General features: G+C 45.0%; 1 protein-coding gene across 10 annotated transcripts in view; it reads left to right on the forward strand.

Moving 5' to 3' along the window:
* The window catches only part of LOC311433415 (SAM and SH3 domain-containing protein 1-like), a 547,080-nt gene that overhangs the window by 421,937 nt on the left and 97,590 nt on the right, over window positions 1–27,553 (forward strand). For 8 of the 10 annotated variants that reach the window (XM_084512503.1, XM_084512505.1, XM_084512508.1 and 5 more), the window contains one exon: window positions 25,832–25,960. In XM_084512503.1, the coding sequence (XP_084368629.1) occupies window positions 25,832–25,960 (129 nt within the window). Of the gene's footprint in view, window positions 1–3,982; window positions 4,117–25,831; window positions 25,961–27,553 lie in introns of those variants that run through there. The other 2 variants (XM_084512507.1, XM_084512504.1) reach the window with 1 other exon arrangement.

Consider the following 27,553-nt stretch of genomic DNA (forward strand, 5'->3'; position numbering starts at 1 on the left):
AAAAAAAAAAGAGGACAAGAAGATAAATTTGTTACAGTATGGGTCCTGGTAAGCATATGGGATGGAGTGTGCAACTGGTAAGGGTTGCTGTGTAAATTAAAGGCTGTGATGTGAAACTGCATGCTTTAATTCTCCCCACCAAGGGAGAAGAGGGAGGGAGCTGAAAGGCGATAAAATCACTGCTAATAGAGCGTTGCATTGTAATTAGCTGGTGTTAAGAGAGTTCTAGGGCTAGTTCTGTAGGGACTAGCTGGAATTTTACTTCTCCCTCCCCCTGCACCTATGTTCTGTGCATAAAAGGGCTTGTTTATTTAGTTCTCCGAAGCTTTGATGTTCTGATGCGGACCTGATATACTGGGCAGGGTGGTGGTGGTGGTGTTGAGAAACCTCCTGTGTTTTGTTTGTGCACACGGGGTTAATTGCCAGGCCTCTGAGCATGAAGTCACTTCCCTGGGGTCATCTATCAGGATCCCATGAAGTCTGGTGGCCATTATGCTGTGGGGCACAATCCGCTTCCCAAGTCACCATGATCTTTCCTTACATACTCTTGCAGGTAGTTTACAAGTGATATCAAAGTCCTCAGGGTTGTTTGTTGTATAGATTTCCTGGATTAGAAGTCTCTTACACAGTTGCAAGCAGTTGTAGGCATCCAGTTCGGATGATGCTTGTCATCTCTCCCAGTTTATTTTAATGCTTTTTTTTTTTTTTTTTGAATATAAAATGCTTTGTTGAAACCATGATGTCATTTTTGTGTGACACTGTGGTGAGGTGATGTACACTGCTGGAGGAGAGGGCGATTGTGATCTTTCCTCTTGATGACTCAGAGGTTTGTGTTTGGGGCCTGTGCTTGTGAAGAAGTGATTACAGAGACAGCATGACCTGGTGAAGGCCAGCTGCCTAAGCCCTCAGTAAAGAAGGGAGAAAGACAAGCTTCTCCACAGCCACCTTGACTTGGCGCTGGGCTCCTGCTTTGATTAGCCCTCCAGCAGAAAGCCCATCTACCTTGAACACAGGGGAGTGTTCCCCAAGTTGGCTAATCCTGTCTGGCACGTAGATGTGGGAAACTTAGGAACTGCACGCCCACGTTCAGCTGGTGGCGTGCCAGTAGGACACACTCGCATGCACAGGGCCTCCACCATAGCCAGCCAAAGGCAGTCCCTACACCCGTGCTGACCATTTCTATCTCCTGTGTAGAGCTTCATGGCAGGAGAAGAGCCCCGAAGGGATTTGCCCCCAGGGAGCTTCATCACCACGGGTGCAGAGGGAGGGCCTCCTGTGCACTGGGGTGCGTGTCGGTGCAACCCCGAGCACACACACTGTGTGTCTGATGAACCAGGGAGCCTCAGCATTGCTGCCCTGTGGGGGTACAGACACTGCTTTGCTTTCCCACCACTTCCAGATGGTAAGTACCTGGCCAGAGCTCCCGAGAGGTGTCCCAAAACCTCAGACTACTGACTGGGTTTATTTCTGCCTGGCATCTTATACAGATGCAGTGCAACATAATTCTTAAACATGATGCTTTGTGGATGCTTATGTTGTTATCTAGCCAACTACAGGTAAAGATGGAAATGAAAACTGTATTTGAACTCACTAAACTGAAGTAAATTTGGAATTAATTAATAGCAGTTGTCACACAACCCAAATCTTGAAGTCTGACAGGCTGGGCTGCAGACAGAGCTGGGCTTCAAAACCTTTGCAAGATCCGGGCTCCTGTTTGTTTGAAAAATTACATACTCTTGATGCAGCAGGGGTTTTTAGTTTGTTTGTTGATGGTTTTTGTTTGTTTGTTTTTGTAAAATGCTTCTGGGACTTGTTACTACAGGACACTGGCATCATTGAAGTAGAGGAACCACGTGGTATCTAGAATGGGTGAGCCATATGGGGGAAGGAGAGTGGGGAAGTAATGTCTTAGCTTGTCACAGTCACCAAATCTCTGGGAAAATGGTATCTTGTGAATGAATGTCTGAAGATGATTTGCAGTAGGGGCTGTAATTGCAAAACCATGGAAGGTGTAACTACTGTAACCTGCCATGGATTTGTTGGAATTTGCTCGTCACTTTATTTCTTAAAGCAATTGCTCCTGGAGTTGAGTGACTTTTTGCAAGACTTTTTTTTTTCTTTTCTTTTTTTTTTTTTCCATGTGTCCCCTTCCAAAAATCAAAGGCTCTGACTCTCAGATAAATTAAAGTCCACTGGCTGAGGGAAAGGCTGCCACAGCCATGCGTCATGCTCCTCTGATGAAAGTCGCTGCCGCCACAGAGGGGGGTGACCTAATGGCTCAGGAAGCAGATCTCAGACCACCGTGGTTCGTAACCCAGTTCCTGTTACCTGTGCTGCCAGGCTGGGGAGTGCAGATGTTTTCGGGACTGGCTTCTGCAAGTTGTTGAGTCATCTTTGCACGGAGCAATGACCTCCATTGGCAGGGAGGAGCCAGGCAGTGGGAGCGCTGCCCGCTGCACCTATTTGATCTTAATCTACTGCTGCGTGAGTCACAGCAAGGAGGTTTCTCGTGCTGCAGCTTGCTTTTTTTATTTTTATTTTTAAATATGCCTCCAAAATACAAGATGGTATAACACAGAACAGTATGCACAAGAGGAGCCCAGGTTATTTAAATGTTGAGGGGAACAGTGTGCCTTGCTCAGATATTTTGCATGTAGTTTAGCGCTACTACAGCAAGTGGTTCAACATGGATTTCAGAGGGTCGCTAAGTAAATTACCCTGACTAATTACACCAGTTTTGGGTTATGCAAGCCATCTCAGAGCACAGAGAGACTTTGCACTCCTTATCCTCGTGCTTCGTAGGCTTATAGGCACATACAATGAAAAGGTCAATTAGCAGAGATTTTGCATCTGTTTCAGGCCTTTCATTATTTCTCATTACTAGTCACTAATATGACAAATTACACAATGTATGTCCTACATCCTAATGTGCACAATTCTAAAGCATCAATGGTTTCTTTATTACTTTCTCTTGGTATAACTCTTTTGGTGTTTCTCTTTCCAGCACCTCCTCTTCTCTGTCCTGTAAGCACCACTCACTGCTCCAGCAATAGCAGCTGTAACACAGTGCAAGGCAGGCGATTGTAGCTTTGAGGGCAGAAAAGGAGCATGACTGGGATGGTGGAGAGATGGTGAGGAGCACGTAGGCGCCCCACTGCTGCTTCGTGCCTTCTCCAGAAGCTATTTCAGTCCCAGTAGCAAATGGTGTCATCTGTTGTGCTGCTGTGGAGGGAGTGCCCTGCGCAGGGAGCACAGAGAGCTGGCAGGACACAGGAGGTGCCACAAACTGCTCTAGACGTGAGCATTTAAAGTGCTTAGCTAGCGTGACAGCTGTGTTTCTGTTAAATTCATCGCTTTTTCATCCCCCTGCACAGACAGGTGCTTCCAGGGACTATCAGCTCGAAGGGGGAGCTTTTTGAGTTGTTTTGAGGCAACAACGTGGGAGCTGAGCAAGGCGTACCACCATGGGCACACTGTGGCCTGGTGCACACTCACGGAGCTGTTACTCAGTGAGTGGTTGTGTGCCCGCATGGGGCTGGTGGTTCTGAGGCAGAAGCATCCTAGTGCTGCTGTAATGAGGGATTATTTAATTGTATTACAATACGGGGGGCAGAGTGCTGTGAAGCACGAGGCACGTGCAGAGGCAGTGCTCCCACAACCATTCCACGAGGAGACCAGCGTCAGATCCCTCCTCCCCGGGGGAAAACGAGCCCCTTCCAGCCCCACAACCCGGGGGTCGCCTGCCCCGGCGCCCCCACTCCCCACAGGCAGGTGAGGCCCGGCCCCACGGCCGCCATGCCCGGCCCCGGCCGCCCCTCAGCGGCCATGCGCGGCGGAGGACGGGGAGGGGCCGGGCCGGGCCGGGGTAGGGGGGGGGGGGCACGGCCGGCGGTCCCGGCGCCGAGCGGAAAGTTGTCGGGGCGGCGGCATGGCGGGGCGGGGCGGCACCGGCACCAGCACGGGGCCGGCGGGGAGACGGCGCTGAGCGGAGGCTGGAGGCTGGCGGCGGGGCCGGGCATGGAGGGGGACCGGGAACGGGACCGGGAGGGCGTCCCGGCGGAGAGCGGCACCCCGGAGGCGTTCGCGCAGCTGTGGGCAGACGTGATGGGCATCCTGGTGAGTGCCGCACCTGCCGGGGGGCTGCCCCGTGCCGCCCCCTCCCCAAAACCCGCGGGGGACGGCGGCAATGGGGGCATTGTGCGGCGGCGGCGCCCCCCACACCCCCGGCAGCGAGGGGACGGGGGGTGCTGGGGAGGGATGGGGGCGACCGCGGGCAGCTGCTGCCTGGGGGGGGGAAGGCAAAAAACCCCGAATATCCCTAAATATCCCCGTGTGCGTGTGCGGCAACTTGCACGGGGTGCTTGAACAGCGAGCGGAGGGGCTGGGTGCGCGCCTTGACTTCGTGCTCCGGAGATGCAAGCAACAGGCATGGGGAGAAAACCTTTACGGGAAGGGGCTGCGGGGTCTGAGCTGAAGCGGCGCTGAACTCTGCAGAGAACTTTGTTAGTCTTTGATGCTGCGGTTCTTGCATTTTTTTTTATTTTCCCTGTAGACTTTGCTGTTCATATTCTCAAATTATATATATAACTTATTTTAATCAAGCGAAGCCTGCCTCGCTCCTTTTCCTCGCAGCCCCTCGCGTTGGGTCCGGCGGCACCCGGCTGCACGCACGGCTTCCCTGGGAAGGGTTTGGGGCAGCGCTGCCAGGCTGCAGGAGCGGACAGCCGGCACTTTGTGAGCAGCCCCTTTCTCTCTCCTTCTGGCAGGTCTCAGCGCTGCGTTTAGGAAAAGCAAAGGGTTGTTGGACGCTTGGCAAGGGGTGTTGGAAGAGGCCAAACCAACAGCGTAGTGTGCTGGGGTTTGGTGCAGAAAAAAGGTCTGATTCTCACACAGCTAAAAGGTTTCTTCTGGCTGTACAACCTATTTTTCCTTCTTGGGAAGACAGCTATTTATTTGTTGTTTTTCTCCCAGTAGAACTAAGCGAAAGTCATTTGTCTTAGAGTTAGCCTGCTTTGCAGGGAGTTATCGTCCTGTGACTGTGAAGCTGCTGCGGGTGCTCCCAGCACTGCTATCTTTTCTCACTGCGCTGTTTCGTATTACGCCACAATCACAGATATGAAAAGCCACCCTTGTTCTGGGTCTCAAATAATAATAACTTATCTGAGGGAAGACAGAAGCTCTTCTCACTGCGAGTTATCAGTGTTCTTCAGATTTCAGGTTTTTAAAGAGTTTCTAGGCTTTGCTGCTGTAAAATGCATCTTTGTGTGAACTGAGTGTAAACTTGCTTAGGGCTGTCCTCCTGAAAGCAAGGAAAAGGTAGCCTAGTGCCTCTTTCACTGCTCAACTTTTTGGTATGTAGAAGTTCGCTCCTTTCAAACCTTTGCTGCGAAAGGCAAGCAGTGAAGTAGATGAGTGGTGTCCAAGTGGGTGTCTGTAGGCTGTTGGCCATGGTCTGTATGTCCACAACAGTTACCTGCAGAGCCACTCATGAGCTGTCAGTGAAGTTAGAAGATGGGTCTTAAATTCCGGGGGTTTACAGTAATTCATAAATTAAAATATTTAGGGAGCACAGCTGTAGCCACTGGAGGGGCTCACTGGGAACAGCTCCATAAACCCAGAAATTGTTGTGGCGCTATGGCAGCAGGTTGGCCCGGTGACAGCTTCGCTGTCCTTGTGATGCAAGAGGTGTTCCTCATAAAGGTGATGAAATGCCTGGGTCTGCCTCCCTCCTGCTGAGGAACTGCTGTGATGGGGAGGAGGAAGGGTGTCCCCTTCATCCCACTGCCCTTTTTGGAAGCCCACTGGACGTGCCCAGGTAAATGAGCAGAGCGCGGTGGGACCTCCTCAGGGCATAGGTTTGGGAGGCGATGCTGTGCACAGCAGTTACTTGAAGTGCAAGCTGAGCCCCCCTCGCTCAGGCCAATGCATATATTTTGTTGTTTGTGTGCATTTCATTTAGGTAGCTTCAGATAGGACCTTATTAGCAGGAACCTGTGATGGCAGATTCCAGGTCCGGAGGGGAAGCAAATACTTGTCAAGTGCTGCTGGTAAGCAGCATATTTTAAGGACTTTGAAGTCGCTTAATAACTCTCTCTATACTTGACAAATATCGAGTGTATTTGCAGCTGTACTGGGATTTCGCCGAAGTAAATGCGACTTTTCCCTTTTGCGCTTATTCTAATGAAATATTCCATACTTGCAGCTGTGGTATAAGTGCCTCAAAGCTATTTGTACTGTTAATGGAGCTTACTAGATAACACAATTAGACTTAAAAGCTCTTGCTTAGTTTGTAGCAAACTGGTGACGGAATGTACTGGTTAATTGCAATTTGCAGCGTCTCAGAGCAGCAGTGGCTGGTTGAAGGATAGTAAGGTTTTGAGCTTCCAGTACGTGGATTGTGAGCAATAGCGTAGGAATTCTCTGCATCCCTGAAATTCAGCACCATGAAAAGGATATTTTTTTCGAGGTATGCAGTGCATGGAATCGGGTATTTATGAGGTAACAGCAAACTCTCCACTAGCGGGGACTGGAGGTTTGTATGTGGATCTGAAAACAAGTTGCCGTATGAAGTGAAAATCAATAATTGTGTTCTTTTAAAGGTGGCCTTTCAAAACTTGGCCTGTTGACCTTTGTATGTAGAAGACCCTGTGGTGTCTTTTATGCCAATGCGTTGTTTTTCGCTCCATAGCTGGAGCAGGTATCTGGGTGTAATTCTGACATTAATGAAATCACTGGCAAAACTCTGGTCAGTTTTGATGGAACAGGGACTTCGCTGAAGAAGACTTTTTCATGTGAGGAGCTTTTGTCTTCGTGTGACAACCTGAAGAAGATACAGAGGAACTTGCAAGAGACACGATGAGTTAGAAGTCTTCCTGGAATTTCATTCCAAAGCAGTAGCTGGTTTCAGATTTCCAACTATTGAATCCATTATAAGATCTGAAGAAGATAATTTTATCTTTCCATAATATTTTGCAGTTACCATGCCAAGAGACAACCAGTGCTTCCCTACCGACTGTTGTTAGCTGAAGAGAACACAGTATCTGCTTTGAGGACAATAAGGCTCCCCTTTGCTTGTCCGGGGAGCTGTAATATTTACATATATATGATCTACCCTGCTCTCTGTGTTTCAGTGGCTATTTGGATTTCTTATCAAAGTAATAAAGAAACAAACTGAAAGAAAGACGCCAGCTGATAATACCCCAGTGATAACGTGTAATTGCGTACTGGCTAGCATACTTCAGGGAGAAGTATTGGTAGGAAGCCAGGCTACGTGGAGATGGGGGAAGCAGATCCTGGCTGATAGCAGCAGCCAGAGGCATAGCGGCAGCTCGTGCCAGCTGCGGGTTCCTCCCAGGACTGCTCTTCCTGAAGCTGCCAGTAGTTTGCCATGACCTGCAGCAGAAATCTTGTCCCTCCGTCACCCTCCCAGCACCTCATTCAAGTGCCTCCCCTTCTTTGATGTCTGCTTGGCGCCCAGAGGCTGCTTTGGCCTCAGCCATAGGCACTTGGTGTGGGCAGGCAGCCAGGTCCTGGCTCCGGTAGGGTGTGCATTTGGAGGAGGGGTATACCCAACTTTTATGGGGTCTGCAGAATGGCTGTGGTGCTGCTTCACTGGCTCGGGAAGCACTTGGAGACATTCTAATTCAAAGGATTTCTGATACTTTGGGGTGTGTTTTTAAAGTGCGTCCCAGTTGCAAGAGTAAGGATAAAGCCCAGTAGGCTTAACCCCTGCTCTGTAGACTGGTACCTTTCATATCTTCTGGTTTACAAAACCACAGAGTGGTATCCCTTCAGATAAAGGGATCCAAATGGAGATTGACTTTCAGTTTAGGTGTTTAGCTTTATTCTTCAGACATAACCTGTTGCATTTCCTTTCCCTCTTGTCTCCACAAAATGTTACACCTAGCCCCGCTAATCCCGTTATGAAAAAAGACAGCTCACAGAGATAACCTTTGGTCCAGGGTTTTTCTCACATGCCAGGTCACATAACACAGATGTCTCCAGCAGGCAGTGCAGTCTCCACAAGACCCTAAACGGGACTGATAAGAGTTTGTGGGTCTGGTGCCCTCTACGTTCTTTCTTGAAGGCAAACTCAGGGTTTCCCTGGCCTTTGAATTACAGAGAAAGAGGTAGGTAGGGTTTTTACATCTCTTTTTCTGCTGAGAGCTGCTGTTTAATAGAAAGTAACTTTAATTTAAAGGTAAATTGGAACCTTGAGACAAATTTTCTATTTTGTTGTTTCTATGTGTTGTTGGTTTGCTGTGAATACGGGCTCCATTATTAGTGTTTTTGAAATACTTTTTGTTTTCCCCTCTGAATTTTTACATGTTGAAAGTCAATGAACCAAGCTTGTTGTGTCAATGCTAAGAGCAATGGCATACCATGTTGACATTAATGATGCTTCCTTTTGTGGATATGAAAAACTGGCATAGTCTAAACAACAGGAAAATGTAAAAGTTGATGGGGAAAATAGAAATCGTATGTGGAAATCCCCCAATCATATGTAGTCTCTGCTTTTAGCTGGGTCTCCTCTATAGTTTTTCCTTCATGCAACAGCACAGGCTTTCTTCATTTCCACTTTGCCCATCATTAGGGTATTAAGGGTTGGTGAACACGCTTTGTGCTCAGGCTTTGGTAGGTTCAGTAACACAGGATGAATGAGAATTGCTTTCTAATGACCCAGCAAAACAATTGGTAACAATACCTCTTTTAACATGAAGTGCTGCTGATAATTTTCTGCTTTGTGATTGCATGGCCTGGACCTTGACTAATGAACCTGCAGCTTTGTCAGTGTCCATTGTTGGCTGTGGGAGGAGGAGATGGCAGAGCCTGTGATGGTGCAAATGTCAGGTTGCTTTGCAAGAATTTGGATTCCAAGCATTTCGTGAGGAAATGAACAAAGAGAAGGAACTGGTGCAAATCTATAAAAATTAACTTTCTTCTAGAAAAGTGTGTTCTCCGTTAGAGAAGATGTGTGTGATGAGATAGAGAGACAGACATGGAGGGCTTTTAGTTATTACTGTCTTCAAAAGACTTAACTGTCTGGCAGGAAAAAAATCACAGCACAGTTTCCTGAAACACATTCAGACCCGGGAGTCCTCAGCACAAGCTTACAACATGACGAATGGGTAAACTTGAAGCAAGAAGAGCCGCACCCGCCGCCATCCAGCAGCTGGGATGCGGGCCAGGTGTGGGCATGCTTCGGTCTTCTGGAGTCAAGTGGAGGATCTTTAGTGCTTACGACAGCAGCAGCAGAGCTTTCTCGTCTGCTTCCAGGCTTTGAAACGCGAGGTTATAGTGGACTCTTGCTACTTGAACCGAGATATGCGTAATGACACGCGCGGTGGTTTAGGTTCCTAGGGCAGCAGGGTAAGGCTTTCCGAGCTACGTGCTACTTTCAGAGGCGTGTTTCCTACGAAGGGTGTGAAATTGAGAGCAGGGATTGTGTAACCTGTCTGAAAAACAGTTTTAAGCAGGGCTTAACCGGAAAATTAGGTGGACAAGCTTAAGAATATAATACAACGATGATTTCTAAATCACGTTTTCAGGCTTCTTTACTAAGCGTAATTCAATAAATGGGAGAACAGGTTCCTGACATCCGTGTCACACCAAGTGCAATCTGGTTGGAGTGCTGTTTCAGGTCAGCTGGGCTACAGGCTCATTGGATTTTGCTGATTTTACTTCCCCATGGCCCTGTATGAACATAGGGATATGCTATTGAGAACAGTTTACGTGATCAGGCCTCCAGATGAAAAAAATTAAGATGAAAAACAAGCCCTCCTCATGTGCATCGGTAGATGCACTCATAGAAGTATGGTAATACAATTATCAGGAGCATAAATATGTCCTTTTCTTTTTTGTTATTGTCATTGTATTTACGATGATATATCATGTGTTTTAGTCTGGTAACAGCATGCTAAAATTTTATATCGCAGTACTCTCTACCTTCAGTGTATCCTCAGTGTGGTGGAGTGTGTGTAAAGGAGATTAGGTAACTATTTAATGTAGCAATAAAAGCCGTACTTTGAAAGCTTTGCAGTGGTCATGACAGGAGTCAACAGATGACAATGAAAACATCAGCGTGCTTCTTGCAGTACTGAATCGAGAGCACCTGAGCAGTCCCTTGGTGCTGGGTGTTCCTAACCTTGTTTGCAACTGGAGGTGCTTTGGGTGGTACAGTGGGTATGAAACAAAAGACAAAAAGGCACCACAGATAAAGGGTCTAATTTCTGCACTGTTTACATAAAAACTTTGCAAGCCTAAGGCACAAAAGTTTATTTACACTGAAACTGAGCATGGCTCGTGGGTTTTGAACAAGAAAGGAGAGAAACAACTTCACTTCATCGCAAGTTCAAGCAAGTTGAGCCCCATGGTTCTTCCAGCATCAAGCTGACTCCTCAGTGCAGAGCTGGCTCTCTTTTCCCCTGCATGCTTGGCCTAACACAGTGGAGGAAAAATGGATTTGAGAGCACTTGTCATGAGAGCTCAGTGGAACCGCACTGCAAGTTTGCAGAGTGTACATCCACAGCTGGAGCTTTGGTGGAAACGCATATTAGGGCTGATTGTGTCCTACCTCAGGAAAATGTGGTTTAGGCTTTTGAGGAATTCTGCTTGCCATTGTATCTTACCAGTCATGGTATACTTTTTTAACAGTGATACAGAATCTGTGGCATTTATGGACTTAGAGTTGGGGAGATCTTTGGAATCGTGATTTACCTGTATTAGTTGTCTCCATGTGTCCATATCTGTTACAGTTCTGAACACATCCATTCTCTTAGGATTTTGTGCTTGCAGTCTCACAGGTGGAGCTTCCTGTGTGTCCAGACTGAGCCAAAGGGGTTCTTTACACCAGAAATTGTTACTACTATCCTAGGGATGGAAAGCAAACTGGATACACTTATTTTCTACTGCTAGATTGAAGCTCATCACTATCATTTTTACTCTCCTTATTAGATTGATTTCATATCGTTATCATTATCATTACATACACTTAAGCCTAGTCTTCAGCTACACTGAACAGTTGATAGTACTTGTGGTTTTGGTGCTTTCAGTGGTTGGCTAGCTTAACCCTGTAGCTCTGAAAGCCGACAACAAATATTTTGCATTTAAGCCAAAAAGTATGCTTCGTGAGGTTGAAAATAACAATAGTTTTATACACGTGTGTAACTGTATCCAGATGTAATATGCATCACAACTCGCAGGCTCTGACTTCCACTCCATTATCTGTCATCTTTCCCACCTCAGAGTCTGTAAATAACCATTGTCTAACAGGAAAAGGGTGGGGGCAGACTGCACGTTGCATGTCAGTCGGGACTTCTGTCTTCGGGTTTCCAACTTCAAGATGACTGCGTGTTTGCACTTCAAAACCTCTGCTTTAGAATGTTTTGTGGGAATATGTTGTGTTTTATAGAGAAATTAGGGACAAAGGATTTCCACAGGAGGTTGGAGAAATCTGTATCAGCGTACATGGGCTGGAGGCTACAGCCTGTTTGTCTAGGGTGTAAACAGTACCTGGGACATGTTGCTGCTGCCAGGTGGGTTCTGTGTTATTAAATGAGGGAGCAGCATCACCTCGGCAGTAAGGGAGATGCTGCTTGGAGCACAGGTATTTTCCTTTTGCTGTCTCTCTGGCATACGGATGGGCTAGTTTCAACACTTAGTGCCAATATCTGCAGTTGGTCAGATTTCTTTTCTAGAAAGGTGCTTTGGGTTGTGTTTCTTAATTATGCTGAGTGTCAGGCCTTGCCATCTAAGAGGACCTTGGTCACCACCAAGTGCATGCCACCACTAAGCTGTCCATTGTCACCCCTTGAGAAGTGTTGACAGCACCACGTGCCTATGAGGCTGCAACACCAGTTAAGCTGCAATAGCAGGTGGCTTTCTCTTGCCCCTCTGAATGTGTTTCCTTATGTCTGTTTTCATTCCACTGCAGAAAAATGGCTGAGTAAAGGAAGTTTCCCTGCTGGCGCTTTGGGAATCTCCACAACGTGGCAAATTCTTTGGACGTTTTTCTGTGTTTTTACATACCGTACTTCTCCAAAGTTTCTCTAAGGTCTTGTTTTTGTTGTAGAGAAAAATAACAGTTCCTGGTATCTCTTCTTAATTACCCAAATTTATCTGTGTTTCAGCTTGTAATGTTCTACATTGCTTGCTGTGCAGCATGCAAATAAAGGTTGAAAGACGCGGGGTTTTTTGTTGTTTGTGACGTTGTGCCCTATTCATTCTTTGGAGAGGTTTGCAGTAAGGTCTCTTTATTTCTTGCTTCATCAGTGGAGATTGCTCAGCTGTAGGTAGTACAAAATGGTTGTCATTCTTTAAAAGGTCTGCTCTCCTCTTTAATTACTGCTACCTGAGTGCTCTGCAGTGAGGCATGAAATGGAGTCTAATCCTGTGTCATCCCACTCCGCTGTGGTGCTATGGTCTGTTGTGTAACATATTGAGGAGAAATTGGGGTATGTCATGTTATGTCAATGTGTTATTTCTTGCTCAGCGCAAATCCAGCAGTGTATTGTTTAGGTTTTATGTCTGGAAGTGAGCATATACGTGCAGATGGGTAAAGTTTGTAAAACCTAAGCTTTGTATGGTATCTATCTAAACTCAGGAAGTTAACTAGGAACATAAGGTCAAGGACTTAATCAAAATATTGGCGTGGTGATGAAGAATTGCTTCATACCACATATGGTGTGTGTGAGTTCATGCAGAAATGAGAATGGGGAGGGATGCTTCTGCATATCCTTGTTGCAGACTCAACCATGACGAGTCTCACCGGGTTTGTTCGCTTTAGAGGTCGGGTTCCTAATTACCAAAGTTGAAACAAAAGGAAGAGTTGGAAGTCCTGACTGCTGATTTTCCTCTCTGACAGAATGCTACTTTCTTCAAGTAGTCCTTGCCAAGTTAATTGTGGTTTTTAATCCTCATCTCAAATGTACTTATAATACAAAAGGTTCTACAAATTCTTTTTTCCCCCATCTGCCAAACCTAATTACAGCTACTTCACAGTGCTTGCGGATAGCTATTTATGTTGTAAACTGCATGGAAAAGGTGAGGGGGAGTGCGTTAGATCTCTGGCCATCCTGCCTTTCTTGGGCAGAGCTGTTGCTCTCTGGGGCTCATGTTTTGAGCAGTTCAAAAAAAAAAAAAAAAAAAAGGCAACAATGTGGGTGGTTTTTTTTTTTTGTTGTTTTGTTCTCCAGATGACTCCCACCTCACTTAGGCAAATACCTCCAACGTAAAGAGAAGATGGCGGATGGCAAACGATAGAGGTGCAGTACTGAAACTCTATTTCTCTGGCTAGAAAAGTGAAAAGTAGGTCCCAGCCAAGAAGCGTCACTTGCAACTGCTGGGAAGAGGGGTTTGGGAAGATCGTGCGGAAGGAAGAGTTGCAGCATCTGTGAGAGGAAAGGAGCAGAGGGTGCGCCAGGACTCGGGGGAGGAAGGTCAGCACGCAGCCGGCCCGGGGAGGCCCGGTGCTGACGGGACCACGCAGGCCGGCAGGGAGCACGTGGGGGGCTGGTAACGGAGTTTTGGGGCCAGCTCAGAAGTGACAGGGCTTGTTTCAGGTGTTGGGTAGGGATATCAGAGGGCAAAGTAAGCCTTTGTGTCCATTTGGTTGCACCTTGTTTTGTTTTTGCTTAAAGACGTGTGTAGGGTATAGGTGGGTAGCTGCTAATGACCACTGAGTCATGTGGGATAACACCAGGCAGGTATTTCCAGCAGATGCTTCAGGGGGATGATTTGTAGCAGAGGGCTGGCTAGCTGAAACAGGCTGAGGGTGAGAGAGTGGTTTACTGTTTGGCTGGACACAGCCGAATGCCCAGCTTTCCTGTACATGTGTAACTCATTCCCAGCCAGCCCTTATGGGTAGGGTTGTACCTCTAAAGGTTGCAAAGAGATCTCCACATGTGATTCTCCTTTTGCCTCGAGAGAGTCTTACAGCAAAATCTGCTTCCCTTCAAGCCCCAATCCTTTATGCATGAGGCAGCTGATGTACTATGCATCCTTTGTTTCGGAGCTGATAATGGTGCGCGCTGTGGCAAGTAGTGTAACGCCTTCCTTTTGCTTGGAGAGCTCCCTGCGGTTCTTGCGGTGCTTCAGACAGGCCGAGGTACACAGCTTGTTCTGCCACGCTTGCTGGGTTCACGGCTTGGTGTTCCTTGAGACTGCAGGCTCTTTCATCTCAGAAGCAGAACCTGTGAGGGAACTCATCCAACTGAGGCTTTCTCACTTTACAGTCGCTTTTACAATTAGGTGAGATGTTTTTCTTCTGCATGACACCTTTCCTGACAAATGGTTTGTAGGGGGGATGTTCTTTTGATGTTGGGGTTGTGTTGCATAGAGAAGTTGTTCAAGTAAGAACTTAGTTTACCCGCCAAGTCCAAGTGTCTTTATCTACAGTTGCTGTCTTTCAACTTGTGGCTCGGGGCCTTGGGTCAATCAGAACAAACTACTGGGTTATGTAGAGACACATGACTTTCCACGCGCCTTATTGACATTGGGGTTCTGCCAGCGTCTGATTTTTAGCATCTCCTTTACCACGCGCGGCTGTTCACAGAGATGCACCCTGAACTGAACGATAAAATATGATGTGCAACACTTGAATAATTGCATTCAGTCTCCAATAAAAGCAATACATGTTATCAGTGGGAGGCATTACTGGATAGGCAGCACCATGGGCTTAAGCACTTGGTTGAAGCAAGCATGTAGCACACTGCTGGGGGGCTCCTTTAAGCAGTGAATTGCATGTTGCCCCTTCAGAAAAGCACGTGCTTGAGACACCTGGGAGATGTGGCAGCCACACAGTTATTCGAACCCAGACTCAGTAGAATTTGCTTTGTAGGTAAGCAGAAATACCTCTTTTATTTGGATAAGAGGTCTATTTAGCCTAATTAGGAAGCGCTTTGGCGACGATGAAGCAATATGGGCGCACAGGAATGCGAAAAGCCCATCTTCACTGTACACAGCTAAAGGGGAATGAACAAATAAAATACCAGATCCCAGAGCAGAAAGGATTATACACTGACAAGAGAGAGAGTCTTTACTGCTAGGTTGATATCCCTAATTGATATAAACAGGAAGCCCTGTGCAGTCTGCGGTAGTTAAAAGATACGCATCTAAATAATATTTAAATAGATTCTTGCATTTTTAAGACCCACTAGAGTATAATTGTATTCAGCTTAATTAAATGAACTGAAGCCCCCTGATAATTGTGCATTACTGCTCCTAAATAAAATGCTCTCCGAAGAGACTTCATGACGCTTAGTTAAGACAATAAAAACCTTAGCCCAGCACCGTGAAGTGTTGCATGAGCAGTTTTATATTTAGTTCATCTGTGTGTTACCTGCAGTGGTTAAAAATAAGCCTTGACAGTGCCATGCCCCTGCTGGAGTCAAACCTGAAGCTTCACCAAAGTGCTTCAGTACAGAGTCAGTCTTTCTGGTTTCACTGTATTTGGGTGTATTCTCTTATTAAGCTAAAACCGGGGAGGTGCGCTAAGAACGACCCACACAAAAAATAAATGAGAGCAGTGGCAGAGTTAACCACATCGCAGTCTGGCTTCTGCCTCTGGCTCCCTGTGTAAATGCGGGCTGGCTATTTAAGCAAGCTCATTATTGCCACTATTCGCTCATAAATAACACGGCTGTCATTATGCATGCCTCACACAGGAACTGGGATAAACCCTCTCCTTCAGAACCAAAATATCTCCAAGCAGAACAATATCCTTCATGTCCCAATTCACTCCAAAAAGAACCTTAGCACGAGGAAGCTCCTGCATAAGAAGGACCCAGAAGTGGAGGATTGCTTTGAGGCAGCAGGAGGCTGCTGTTTGCCAGGCCCCATGCATGTGGCACCTTGGATATCGTGCTTGTGGCCTTGGTGGAGAGCAGATCACGTGTGGCTGGCATGGTTCATCCATGTGCTTGGTTCCCCTCTTAGGGGTTGCTGTGCCACTGTGTGTGTGCACCTTGCCAGCCTTTTTCAGGTTTTTTAGGATGATCTTTGACTTGCCACCGACCTTTTGTATCCTAGGCCTGGCTCTGGCCAGAGGCTTCGTCCTCAGGAGGCTGCCCTGGAGGCAGCGGGTCTGGTGGCCTCCCTCAGCAGCTAGGGGGGCAGGGGGTAGCTGGCGCAGGTTGCAGGAAACCATTTCTTCTGCTGTTAAGATTACATGGGAAAGATGGACTTCTGCCATATTCAAGTACGGTTATTTCCTTTCCTGGTAAAGCGCTGCCTGCCAGGAAGCAGTAGGAGTGAGGGAGAGGTTAGTCTCCAGGCATGCAGAAGGGTTGGATGCATCTTCCAGACCACAAGCTGAATTTCTAGCAGGAGGAATCAAAAGAGAAGAGTTTCAGAGAAAGCAACTCGAGTGTAGGCAGTCTGTTTTTCCAGAGCCAACAGCCCTTTGCACTTGTGGGCAGGAATCGGGGGCCGTGTCCCTGGGGTGCACGGTGTGTTGTGCCACCGGGCACAGCAGCCAGGACAAACCCCCACGTCTACTCCCAAAACAGGAGAGAGCCAGTCTCACCTTGGTGAGCAGAACAGGATTATCCCATGAGCTGTAAAACTGGTGGGTAGCAGGAGAACGAGAGATCATTGGAGAGGTGAGGAGAGAAGAGGAGCCTTGCTCCTGTGCTCCCCAGAAATCAGAGCTGGAGGGAAGGTCCCATCACAGTAGTTGGACAATGAGATGGTGAGAAACCGGAGAAGGCAGCTCCTGGGGAGGGGGCATGGAGATCTTGCCTCCTTTGTCAGTACGTCCCCACAGCCAGCACCGCGGGGTGTCACTGGGTGAGGGATGCTGTGCTCCCTGGGGAGAGCTGGGCAGGACCTCAGGCACAGCTCCCAAAAAGAAGGGGGGGAACCCAGACCCCAGGAAACAGGGAAAAGAGGGGGAAGGAACAAACAATGCTGCCCTGAGGAAGCCAGGAAAAGAGGCGGGGGGAAGCAGAGGAAGAAGGATAAGAAGTTTCTTTCAGTGAACTTTCCTTTTTCTGAGCAAGGTATTTCCTGGTGAAAAGCATAGCAAAGTTTAAGGTAGAGATGGTTGTTTTTACTGTCACAATCCTGGGAAGGACATACAAGTAGGGAGAAACAAAGGTCAGAGTTGGTATTTGTTGCTGTCACTGTGTTGTTTTGTTTGTTTGTGTTTTTTTTTTTTTTTTTTATACAGCACCTAGCATAAGAATAAAATACCATTTCTTTCATATGGAGCTTACAGATCGGGAGAGCTTCTTAGCATTGGAGAAAAAATACTGGAAGTGCTTCGTTGGGCAAAACAAATTTATTGTGTTTTATGGGGAGAAACTGATTAGAAATCACCAAACTGGATAAAGAATTATTTTACTAAACTTTTTTTTTTTTTTTTTTTTTTTTGCCTTGGATAGTGCAGTGATGATTATGTATAAGCTTCTTATAGCTATATATGTGTTAGGAAGCTGGGCATATTGTGTCTCAGTTAAAAATTACCAACGTGGGTATTAAATATGTATCACATGCTGTGCTGTAATGATTTTTATTATCGTGTATTGATGCAATTGAGTTTGACAAACTCAAAAATTTCATCAGTGCTTTCCTTGCTCTTTTATGATTTGATAATATACTTTGTTTAAAGGTTAAAAGGATTAGGTTAGATGAAATCCTGTAAAGGAACCAAATATCAAATAGTGTATCAGTAGATGGTATTAATATTCTGGCTATCGATTGAGTATGGAGTTTGACTTAGCGACAAACAGAACTGCAAAAACAGTTGAAAAATAATTGCGTAAAATAAGATCATCCTTTGAATACACCTCAGCATACTCCTAAGAGTACGTTCACAGTTAAACCCTTCTTTTATAGCAGTTTCTGCCCTTTATTTTTTCCCCACAGTTGAAGTAGAAAATGAAACCAGAATTCCCCACAGCAGGATCACTGTTAAATAACATTTTGGTGCCTCTTGGCTTACTTACCACATTTTATTGTTTTATTGTATTTCACCAATACATCTAGTGATGAGGGAACGCCTCATAGCAAATGCTGGTACAAAGTAGAAATCACAGTTTGGACTACAGCATTTGTAATAAAACTTGGATGTAAATGACCGAAGTTCGCTTTCATTGCACCTACCATCCAACTTCAGCGTGTTGCCAAATACCCACTCTCTGACCTTCCTTACTTACACAGTTGTCCAGAGATAGGAAGAAACAAAGAAGAAACTAACACCTTTAGTTTTTGTTGTTGATGGTGGTTCTTTTCCAATCTACTATTTCAAGTTGCTCACACCTCTGTTACATAGGAGACCTAACCGCCGTAGAATTGGCTTTTTGTCATGCTGTGTTACTACTAGATGAAAAGAAAAGATACGGGTTTTAATGAGACCTCTGTCATTACTGCAGTTGATATATAGTTGATACTATAGCCAGCTCACTGTGATGAGGACTTACTCCACCATCGACTTCAGATGTTTGTTTTTTTTTCATCCTCATTTCATTAGACTGTAGCCTACTCAAACCTGAAATCACCCACTAACATATGCAAACCTTCATGGTTGTGAACCAAGAAATTCTTCTCCGTCTCATTAATGGTACTTTAATCACATCTATGCTTATTTCTTAATCCTTGGCACCCTTCTGTTTATTATTTGTTTCTACTCCCAAGTGTCAGGATAGAAGCCTGCTGGAGCTGTGTGCGCAGAGGGACACTTTTCCACTCAACGTGAGGAAAAAGGTCTTGGCAAACGCGGTGCGCTAAAGGAGGAGGCAGTAATCATAAGGGGAACAAAACTAATGAGAGGTGATGTCAGGCACAGCTCTTGCATGGCTTGAGGAATTGTTCACTTATCCTGCTTTACAAGCTGGCAATGATAACTTGTGCCTGACTGATGACCAGCCGGATGGGTAGTGGTGGCCTGGCAGGTATCTCTGTAGACAAAGAGTTTTGAGTTGCATTTTGATGAGCTTAGTGCGGATCACCTTGGGGAAAGGAGGATAGAAGATAATATACTGTTATTAGGGAAGCTGGACATTAAGGATTCTTTGAACTAACTTTTTATGCATGAAATTTGCATATAGTCTTGTGTGTCAAGATAATGAGTATGTGAAAGAGCTGGTTCTGCTTGTGATAAATACCCACTTTTTAAGCATGTTGGAATGTACATTTGCATAGATACAACTTTAGCATATATTTTTTAATTTTTTATTATTTTTTTTTACATAGAGGACTTCCTTTGTTGCATGCCAGAGAGAGAGGGATTCCAATAATGTGCTTTCAAAGGGGAAAAAAGTGGAGCACGGAGATGCTTTGTTACATCTTGAAAAGTTTTAGGGCTTTTCAGTAAAAAGTGAGGGGGTGCTGATGGTGGCAGAAGTGTTTTATTTGCAGAGATTTGCGAAGGGGAAGAGTTTCTCTTGATGTGATGACATGAGAAGGTATCGTATATAATAGAAAAAGGTTACACAGCTGTGTGATTCAGTATAAAGTTTCTGGATTTAGTGAGACTTTACTCTGAATTCAGTGGGCTCTATCACTGATTTCAAATAATGGCTACAAAATCTTTTACATCAAGCGGTACCATTGTGCATTCTATTTATCGTAATGGGTCTAGAAATGTTTTAAATGTGCTGCCGAGAGCTTGACACGTTTTATTAGATCTATTTTTGTAACCATCTGTACAGCCACATAGCTTAATGACTCAGGGCTCAGATGCCATAAAAATTAATAGAAAGTCTTGCATTCAATGTTCTCTTTGTTCTCGCAGTGTCCAGCTATAGAGGGGTCAAGGGAACCATGACAACCCCTCAACATCATCTGAAATAGCTCTTCTCAATATAAAAATGTCATGACTTCTACATTGAGTGTGTTATGCCTTGCCCTTGAATATCAAGGCGAGTGCAGGGCTCCCCGGCCTCATGCTTCTGTCTCATTCACATTTTTGACCCTGCTGACTGTCAAGATAGACTTTGAACCTGTCGCTTTATGGATGGTGGAATTGTTTCTTCTGCTGAATGGAAGATTGTCCTTTCTGAGCCCTAGGAAGAGAAGGAGACATTTCTCTAGCAGCTTGTTGAGTTTATTTTTAATGGCAGCTGGTTTGAAGCTAAGCCAGCATGTGAAACATCAGTCTTGTTCCTGACAGAAATGCACTGCTAGCAAGGGATGGGTAAGAGGGTCAGAAATGGGTAACACACACACATGGATGCAAGTCCTCATGTGAGTCCAAATTGCTGTATCAAACACAGATGCAAGCCTTAGCCAGAGAGGTGGATACAGATCTAACTGGTCTGTTTTGGAAAGGTGTGGGTCTGATTTAAATCTGCCTTCTCAACAAGAATGGTGGAGGAATGTGGAATGCAGTCTCTGTATCTCACGCGAGTGGCCTGAAGTCGTGTGTCGGTACACCCTGTGGTGCAGGAGATGCTCTGCCAGGCTGGGGCTGCTTAGAGCAGCGTGCACACACTTCTCAACTTCTGTGAGCCCACTCTGGGGAAAACATCTACAACTGGCTGGTGTCTTGTTCAGAGTTCTCCCAGGGAAACCTGAGCATCCCATGCTGTCCAGGTAGTCTAGTTCTTGCTGTATCAAAAGATCTTGTTGGATGTGTGCTGTGCAGATGATGTCCTGTTGAAAACAGTGTGTTTGTTAGGCACAAATATGTTTCTTTTCCACATATGTTCTCATTTCACTGCTTTTCTTTTTCTGGTCCTTCTTCCCTCTCCCCCTATCCTCTCCTCCCCAAACAAGCCTGTTTGCTCTGGCCCACGTTCTGGCTTTCATTTCTGCTCTCCTCACAGCTATCCAAACCAAAGGTATTATTGAAACGCATGATCGTCTTCCACAAATTTTTGGTAGGCGTCCCTGTTAAGATCCAAGTGCCAGAAATAAGCTGCTCGTGTTTACAGTCACTCTCCACACAGTAGTCCTGTGTCTCAGGCAGGGAAATGGATTTTTCTCAGCTGGGGCTGTGAAGGTCAAAGTCATGCCTTGGCCAGGGCATGGTTGCAAAGCCTTTTAAAAGAGCATCTTCATCTGTGCCCTCTCCACGTACGTTTATACATTTAATAAGTTGGATTTTTTCCTCAAGGTTTCTGACCTGTTCCTGGCCTCCCAGATCATGCCTGTGCAGTGGCCAGAGTTGGTCTTGCTGACCAAAGAGCCTCATAGCATTTGGATCTTTGTTACGTTTTGGAGATTTGCTCAGCTGCATGAATTTCACTCCCTGCTTTGAAGAGCGAGCATGTGTATTTGATAATCAAGCCTCTTTCCTGACATTCACAGCTGATAGAATAGGGGGATATGCTGGAATATGCAGCTTTGTAATAATACTGTGTCAGAGCCTGAGGTAGTGAAGTAAAAATTCAAATAGCTGTGGGTTTTTTTTTAAGCTTTTTCTAAGACTATTCTGTGTGAAAATCTGTGCAGAAAGAATGTATGTTGTGCCAGTGCCAAGGACTTTGGTCCATAAACAGGTTCGTGAAACGTATTTGTTACTAGCAAAGTAATAAAGTCCTAGTACTGTTTTTCCTTTATCGTTATTATTCTTAAAATACTAATTATTTTTTGCTTAATTTTATTGCCAGCAGAGCTTTCTGGCGAAACATTTTTCTCCTTTATACTTTTAGATGTCAAATACAAAGGATTCTGCCAGGGCGTTAAAGCAACTGATGAGCAGTGACCGATAAATACTAACTTTATAATAAGTGTCAAATCGTTCCAGCTCCCCTTTGTAGTCACTCCATTAACACGAATCTCGGTGGATTCCTTTGGTATTCACATGCATATCAGAACTAATTCCCTGGGAATTCCAGGGTAATTCATCATTTACTCCCTGTTTTATGATGCCAAAAAATGTTGTATGCATACATTATAAGATGGGAATTCAGGAACGTTATTTGGCAACCAAAAATAGGGATCTGAGCTAGCTTCTGCTTTCATTAAAGTATTTTATACATTTTTAATTTTAGGTTTGCCCCTTCAAAATCAGTGGGTTGTTTGCTTTTCTGCCTATCAGACTATTTCTGAAAAGCTCTCAGGCAGTAGCAGAGTTCTAGGAAAAACATGTTAACTTTTTACGAACCAATTAAAGTATTTCAGGAATTTTAATGAATATTTGGGTTGCTTATGATTTTTTTTCCTCCAGAGATGATCAGTGGGTTTATATGATAATTACATATATGTCAGTAAGAATAAATCTGAAAGCTGTGCCTTTTTTCATGAGGATCTCATGAACTGTTTCAAATATGGGTTGGTCCATGTCTAAATGGGATGTAGTGGCACATAACTGAAGGCTTACTTTAAATGAGTTTTGAGTGTTATTTCTATTATTTTAAAAATCCTCTAGATTTTGGCTTGTGTATGAAGGCAAGAAAGTCAAAGGAAGTTACCAAAATTAATATTGGCTTTTATTCTTTATGTATCAGATTGAGATCCTGTTAAATTATGATTGGTTATGAATGATTTTAATGTTCTATGTTATTATGTTGGGGAGTTTTTAAAAATGCTTTAGACAAGTCCACTGCCTTGTAAGGGAGATGAATGAGTTCTCAAGTTGGGTGCTAAAGTTTGCATACAAACTTAAAGATTAGGGGTGGATGATGGAGATAATCACACGCATTTAATGTACACCCTGTGGGAGAAAACTTGAGATAGTGTAAATCAGATACATAATCATCTGTCAAGTTATAACATTATTTTCATGTATGTAACATGTAGGTGCTGCTGGGTGTTAAATATTTGCTGTATTTGACTTGGGCTGACTTGAGGATCTATTTTTCCTTTCTGGATGCCCCCACAAGTAAACTGCCCTCCATCTGGCAACCCAGCAGAAACGTATGGAAGGGTTGCAGTGATTGTCTTCTTCAGGAATCAATTCTTGTCCTCGAGACCTTGTGATCTTTCTATCCCTTCATCCGTTCTGGGTGTTAAGCTTCCTTTCACACAGGACTTGTCTTCCTTGGAGAGCTGGCACGAGCTGCATTTGAAGCATAGCCTCTAAGTTGAGACCTGTGCATTGACTCATTGAAATCCTGCCTGCCGGGCAGGCTGGTGGCTTCTCTGGGCTTTCTGGGGCTGGTGGCCTTTGTCCCTTGTCGAGAGGCTGCTGTTTGCCATCATATGCTTGGATTCAGGAAGGCCACCCCACCCCTACAGGCTTTAATTTGGGTGCTGTCGTTGAGCTTGTTTTACTCTAGGGACAGTCACAAACCTTTGGACCTGTGGAGACCTCCTTTGAAGAAAAGCACCACTCTTCCCTCACCAAAAGCAGTGAAAAATGAGTATTTGCGAAGCTTTGTTTGCTCTGCTGTGCATGGCAGGCCTCTGTCCTGTCTGGTCTCAGCCCTGCTCGCAGTAGAGCTGGCTCAGCTTTTAGCTGAACGTGGTATGTTTGGGTTTGGACTGTATTACTCAATTTCAGAGTCATGACGGTAACCTATAAAATCCATAATTGCTCTGTTGTATAACTTTTACTTACACAAGTTACACCTATTCCCCAGCAAGCTTACCACGTGAAATTTAAAGGTCTCCGGAGTTCAGGAAGGAGACAGGCTGACAAAGTAATGAAGCAGCTTTCATATTGTTCTAATGAAATGATGGTTTCCAGTCTTATCCTACTATTATTACCACTTCCAGCTCCTATAGTCTTAACTGGCAAAGCTTATTAAGCAATAAGCAGCCTCTGTCCAGCTGGGGAAGATGCTGGGAAGTAGGAACTTTTTTTGTAACCTTTACAGAAAAATGTTTGTCACAAGGGAATGGCTGGGAATTAGATTTCGTTTCATCTCTTTGAAACCCATGCAGGTTTTCGTATCACCCGCAACAGTGACCAAATGAAGGTTACATTCGTGGGCTGCTTTTTCTGTCTTCGTTTTCCTCCCTGGCACAGCAGAGCTGGTGATCCCTACCGAGTGTGCAAACCTTGTGAAGGCAGCTCTGTGTGTGGGGGGCATCAGCAAGCGCCGCTCAGCCAAGGCTGTGACAACCACTGGGAGAGTGCCCAGCTGCACAGGCAGATGTGTGGGGCTTGTGGCACAGGTGAAGAGTCCAGATTTCTTGCCCAGGTTACTGGGAAGCGAGGACTTGTGATGAGGGAGCAGCTGGAGAGGACATGTGGCTGCTGAGCAGGGACAAGGCAGGGCAGCGCTGTTGAGCTCTCAAAGATGCTGGTGTTTTGTCCCTGTAACCTGCATGCTCACTTCAGTATGGAAGACTTTGTCTGAAGCTCTGTGAAGTCTGAAGTTCCCAGAAGTGTCTTTACACTAAGGAACATAATCTTGTAACACTCTATACATCTCCCATTTGAGATCTTTGGCAGGTTGAGAGGTAGGAAATACAGTTAAAAATAAAATAATAATAAATATATATATATATAGTTACTCACAGAGGAGGGTGCGTATGTATATATATTTTCTGTACCTATTTTGCTCCAACAAATTGCTTTCCATCCCTACTGTACATGGTAGTTTAAAGGAACTGAACACCCTTCCGCATTTTGGGAACATGAGTTCTCTACAAAGCTTTCTGGGGAGTTCTAGATACCTGTTGAGCATGTGGAAATGTACTTTAAGAAAGCAGAAAGTGTGTTTCACAGAATCTCAGGTTTAATAGGCTTCCACTCTGACTTAATAGGAGAGTTTTTTCCAAACTGGAAGTGATACTTCATTAGAGCAGGGCTGCCTCTTCAGCACAGTCAGACCCAGAAAACAGGGCTATTTATTTTCAAATAGCAATAGCTTCAATAAGATGTGCTTTCTAATTAAAAGATTTCCTCCTAGCTCATATGTTAACACTTTGCATTGCAACTTAGGTGTACTATTAGCATAATTCTTTTTAAATGTCTTCTCGGTTGCTTATTTTTTTCTTAATATTCAAGACAACTTTATGTTTATGTGTTACATCTATTAACAGATAGCAACAATGAAATAACACCGCAGTGTATCCCTGTTCTGCTCTCAGCAGCCATACTTTGTGTAGGCATTCTTCAAAAGGTAGATAATATGTATACAATAACATATATGCACTTACATAATTTAGACAAAAAGAGAGAATGTCTCCATTTGATCTTTTGGCCCCATGTAAGTGTGTGCCCATTGGTAATCCACCTTGTCCACCCCCTCTCCCTGCCCTCTCTGACACAGATACCCAAAGTTCAGAAAGATTTCTAATGCCACTTAAAATATCCAGCCTTTCTTTCCCCCCTTATTTAGCCATAATTCAAGAAGTATGAATTCTGGCTGTAATTACCAGATGATTACGATCAGGTTCCTGGCTGTAGCCACTTTATTAATGGGGTAGCAATCTTGCCTAGCAGAACAGACATTTGGGACCGAGCGAAGCCTGTTTCCGCCCCCAGAGTACCTTAAAAGAACAACTGGCAGAGTGTCTTTGTGGGTGGTATAAACTCGCCTGTTAAACTCATTTGGCTGAAATTGTTTGCAGGCTGACTGATGGTGCTTATAAGCAAGAGGTTTTAGCGTTTGAAAGTGCTGTTAGTCATTGTCAAGGAAAGCAGGGCTACTCCCAGTAAATAAGGTCGGTGAAACACGTAATGACTGGATATGGGGCGAGTGGGCAGCTGCTCGGGAGAGCCACTTGGAATATGAATGCATGTGGGCAGGAGGGAATCGAGGTAGATTGTGCCTGGGGACACCACTGCTCGGCATCACTGTCCCTGCTGTTTCTGTCAGTGCAGGGAGCAGCAAGGACCGACCCACTTGTCCCTGAGTAGCCACGAGTTGTGTGCTGCCTGCCTTGTGGGGATGGGGTCTCCCTCACGCTCGTGCTGTTGCTTTTAAATTAGAATTTTAAAACTGATTAGCCTCTTTTTTTTTTTTTTTTTTTTTTTCCCTTGTCTCCACTGTAGGATGGGTCACTGGGAAACATTGATGACCTTGCACAGCAGTATGCAGACTACTACAACACCTGCTTCACGGATGTGTGCGAGAGGATGGAAGAGCTGCGCAAGCGGAGGGTTTCACAAGACCTTGATGTGGTACGTAGAGAAGTTCATGGCTTTTTTGACAAGTGATTGCTGTTTGTGACCCAGGAGAATCATCAGTGTTTCATCCTGATGATTTGAAAGTTACTTCCCTACCAAGAGAAGTAACCAGATGTGATTGCGTTCATGCAAATAAACAATTGGGCCAATTCAATTAAACACTTGGAAATTAACTGCTTAATTATTATTATTTTTTTTAGATATTTGTTGTGATTTATTAAGCCTGGAGACTGCATTTCTTAGTCAGTGTGCTCCTGGTGTGAGCATAATGAAATTGTGTACTGTTTTTCAACTGCACGACTGTTTGTTGCACTGTATGAACTGGGAAAGTACAGCTTCTTAAAACTCTGAGGTGCAACTATTGATTTCATGCTCCCAAATATAAGCAGTCACCAATTTTGTGAACCCTTTTCCATTAAAGCATGTCACAGAACCTGTAGGGGGACATTGAGTCGCAGTCATTCAGGCTGGAAGGGGCCTTAGGAGGTCTTTAATCCAACCTTCTGCTCAAAGCAGGGTTGACACTGAATTCAAAGCTTCAAAACAGGTTGCTCAGGGCTTTATCTGGTTGGGTCTTGAGACTCAATCAACGATGGAGACTGCATAGCCTGTCTGGGTAACCTGTTCCTCTGCTTCACTGTCTTTAGAGTAAATATTCCTCCCCGATAATCTATTACAGACTTTCCCGTATAATTTTTTGGGCCTGTTTCTCTCATTCTTGTGCTACACACCATTGGAAAGAACTGGGCTCCATGTTTTTGATAACCTCCCTATAGCTACCATCAGGTAGCTTTGCATGACAGTCTTTTTTTTTCCAAGATGAATTTCCCAGCCCTCTTGGCCTGATTTTGCAGGGTAAAGGCTAAAAGCCCTGAGCACTTGGTGGCCCTCCTCTGGTCTCATTCGATTCATTTGACAATTCATTCTTGCTAGCACTGAGGGCTGTACAACTGGAGGTGTGCTCATGGCCTCAAAACTCCCCAGGCCTTTTCTGCAGGGCAGGCTGACCCAGCCTGTCAGTCCCCAGCCTGTGTTGGTGTGTGGGTTTACTCCTTCTCAGGAGCAGGACTTTGTATTTGTCCATGTTGAATTTCATGAGATTTCTGTGAGGTCACTCTGAAAGGCAGCTGTGCCCTCAAGTGTATTGACTCTAACTCAAATCCACAGCCTGGATAATGGTGCCATCTATTTCCTCTGCAGGTATTTAATGGGACAGGCCCATAGATCCTGCAGTTCTCTGCGTATAACTGGCCTTCCAAGTACAGCACACTAACCATTAAGTGACCCTTAAAGCCCAACCTGCCAGGAATTTACCCATTCAGTGGTGCAGACTCCTTGGGGAGTCCCACTTTCATTGAAACTAAAGTATATGCAGGTCATCTCTGTAACTCATTTTTGTTAGGTCTGGGGAGGAACCTTTTCAGGAGGCCTAACACAAAAACATTTTTGCTTGTTGGATGATTTCCATTTCCTTACAGTTCTGTAACGTTAGTAAGTGTTTATCACTGCTTAGTGTATATATGCATGTTTGTTTTGTACATGTGTATTACTGATTGTTTTTTTCATTTTAAACCTTTTCATCATTTT

The sequence above is a fragment of the Aythya ferina genome (genome assembly GCF_964211825.1).
Source record: "Aythya ferina genome assembly, chromosome: 3".
Lineage (NCBI taxonomy): Eukaryota > Metazoa > Chordata > Aves > Anseriformes > Anatidae > Aythya > Aythya ferina.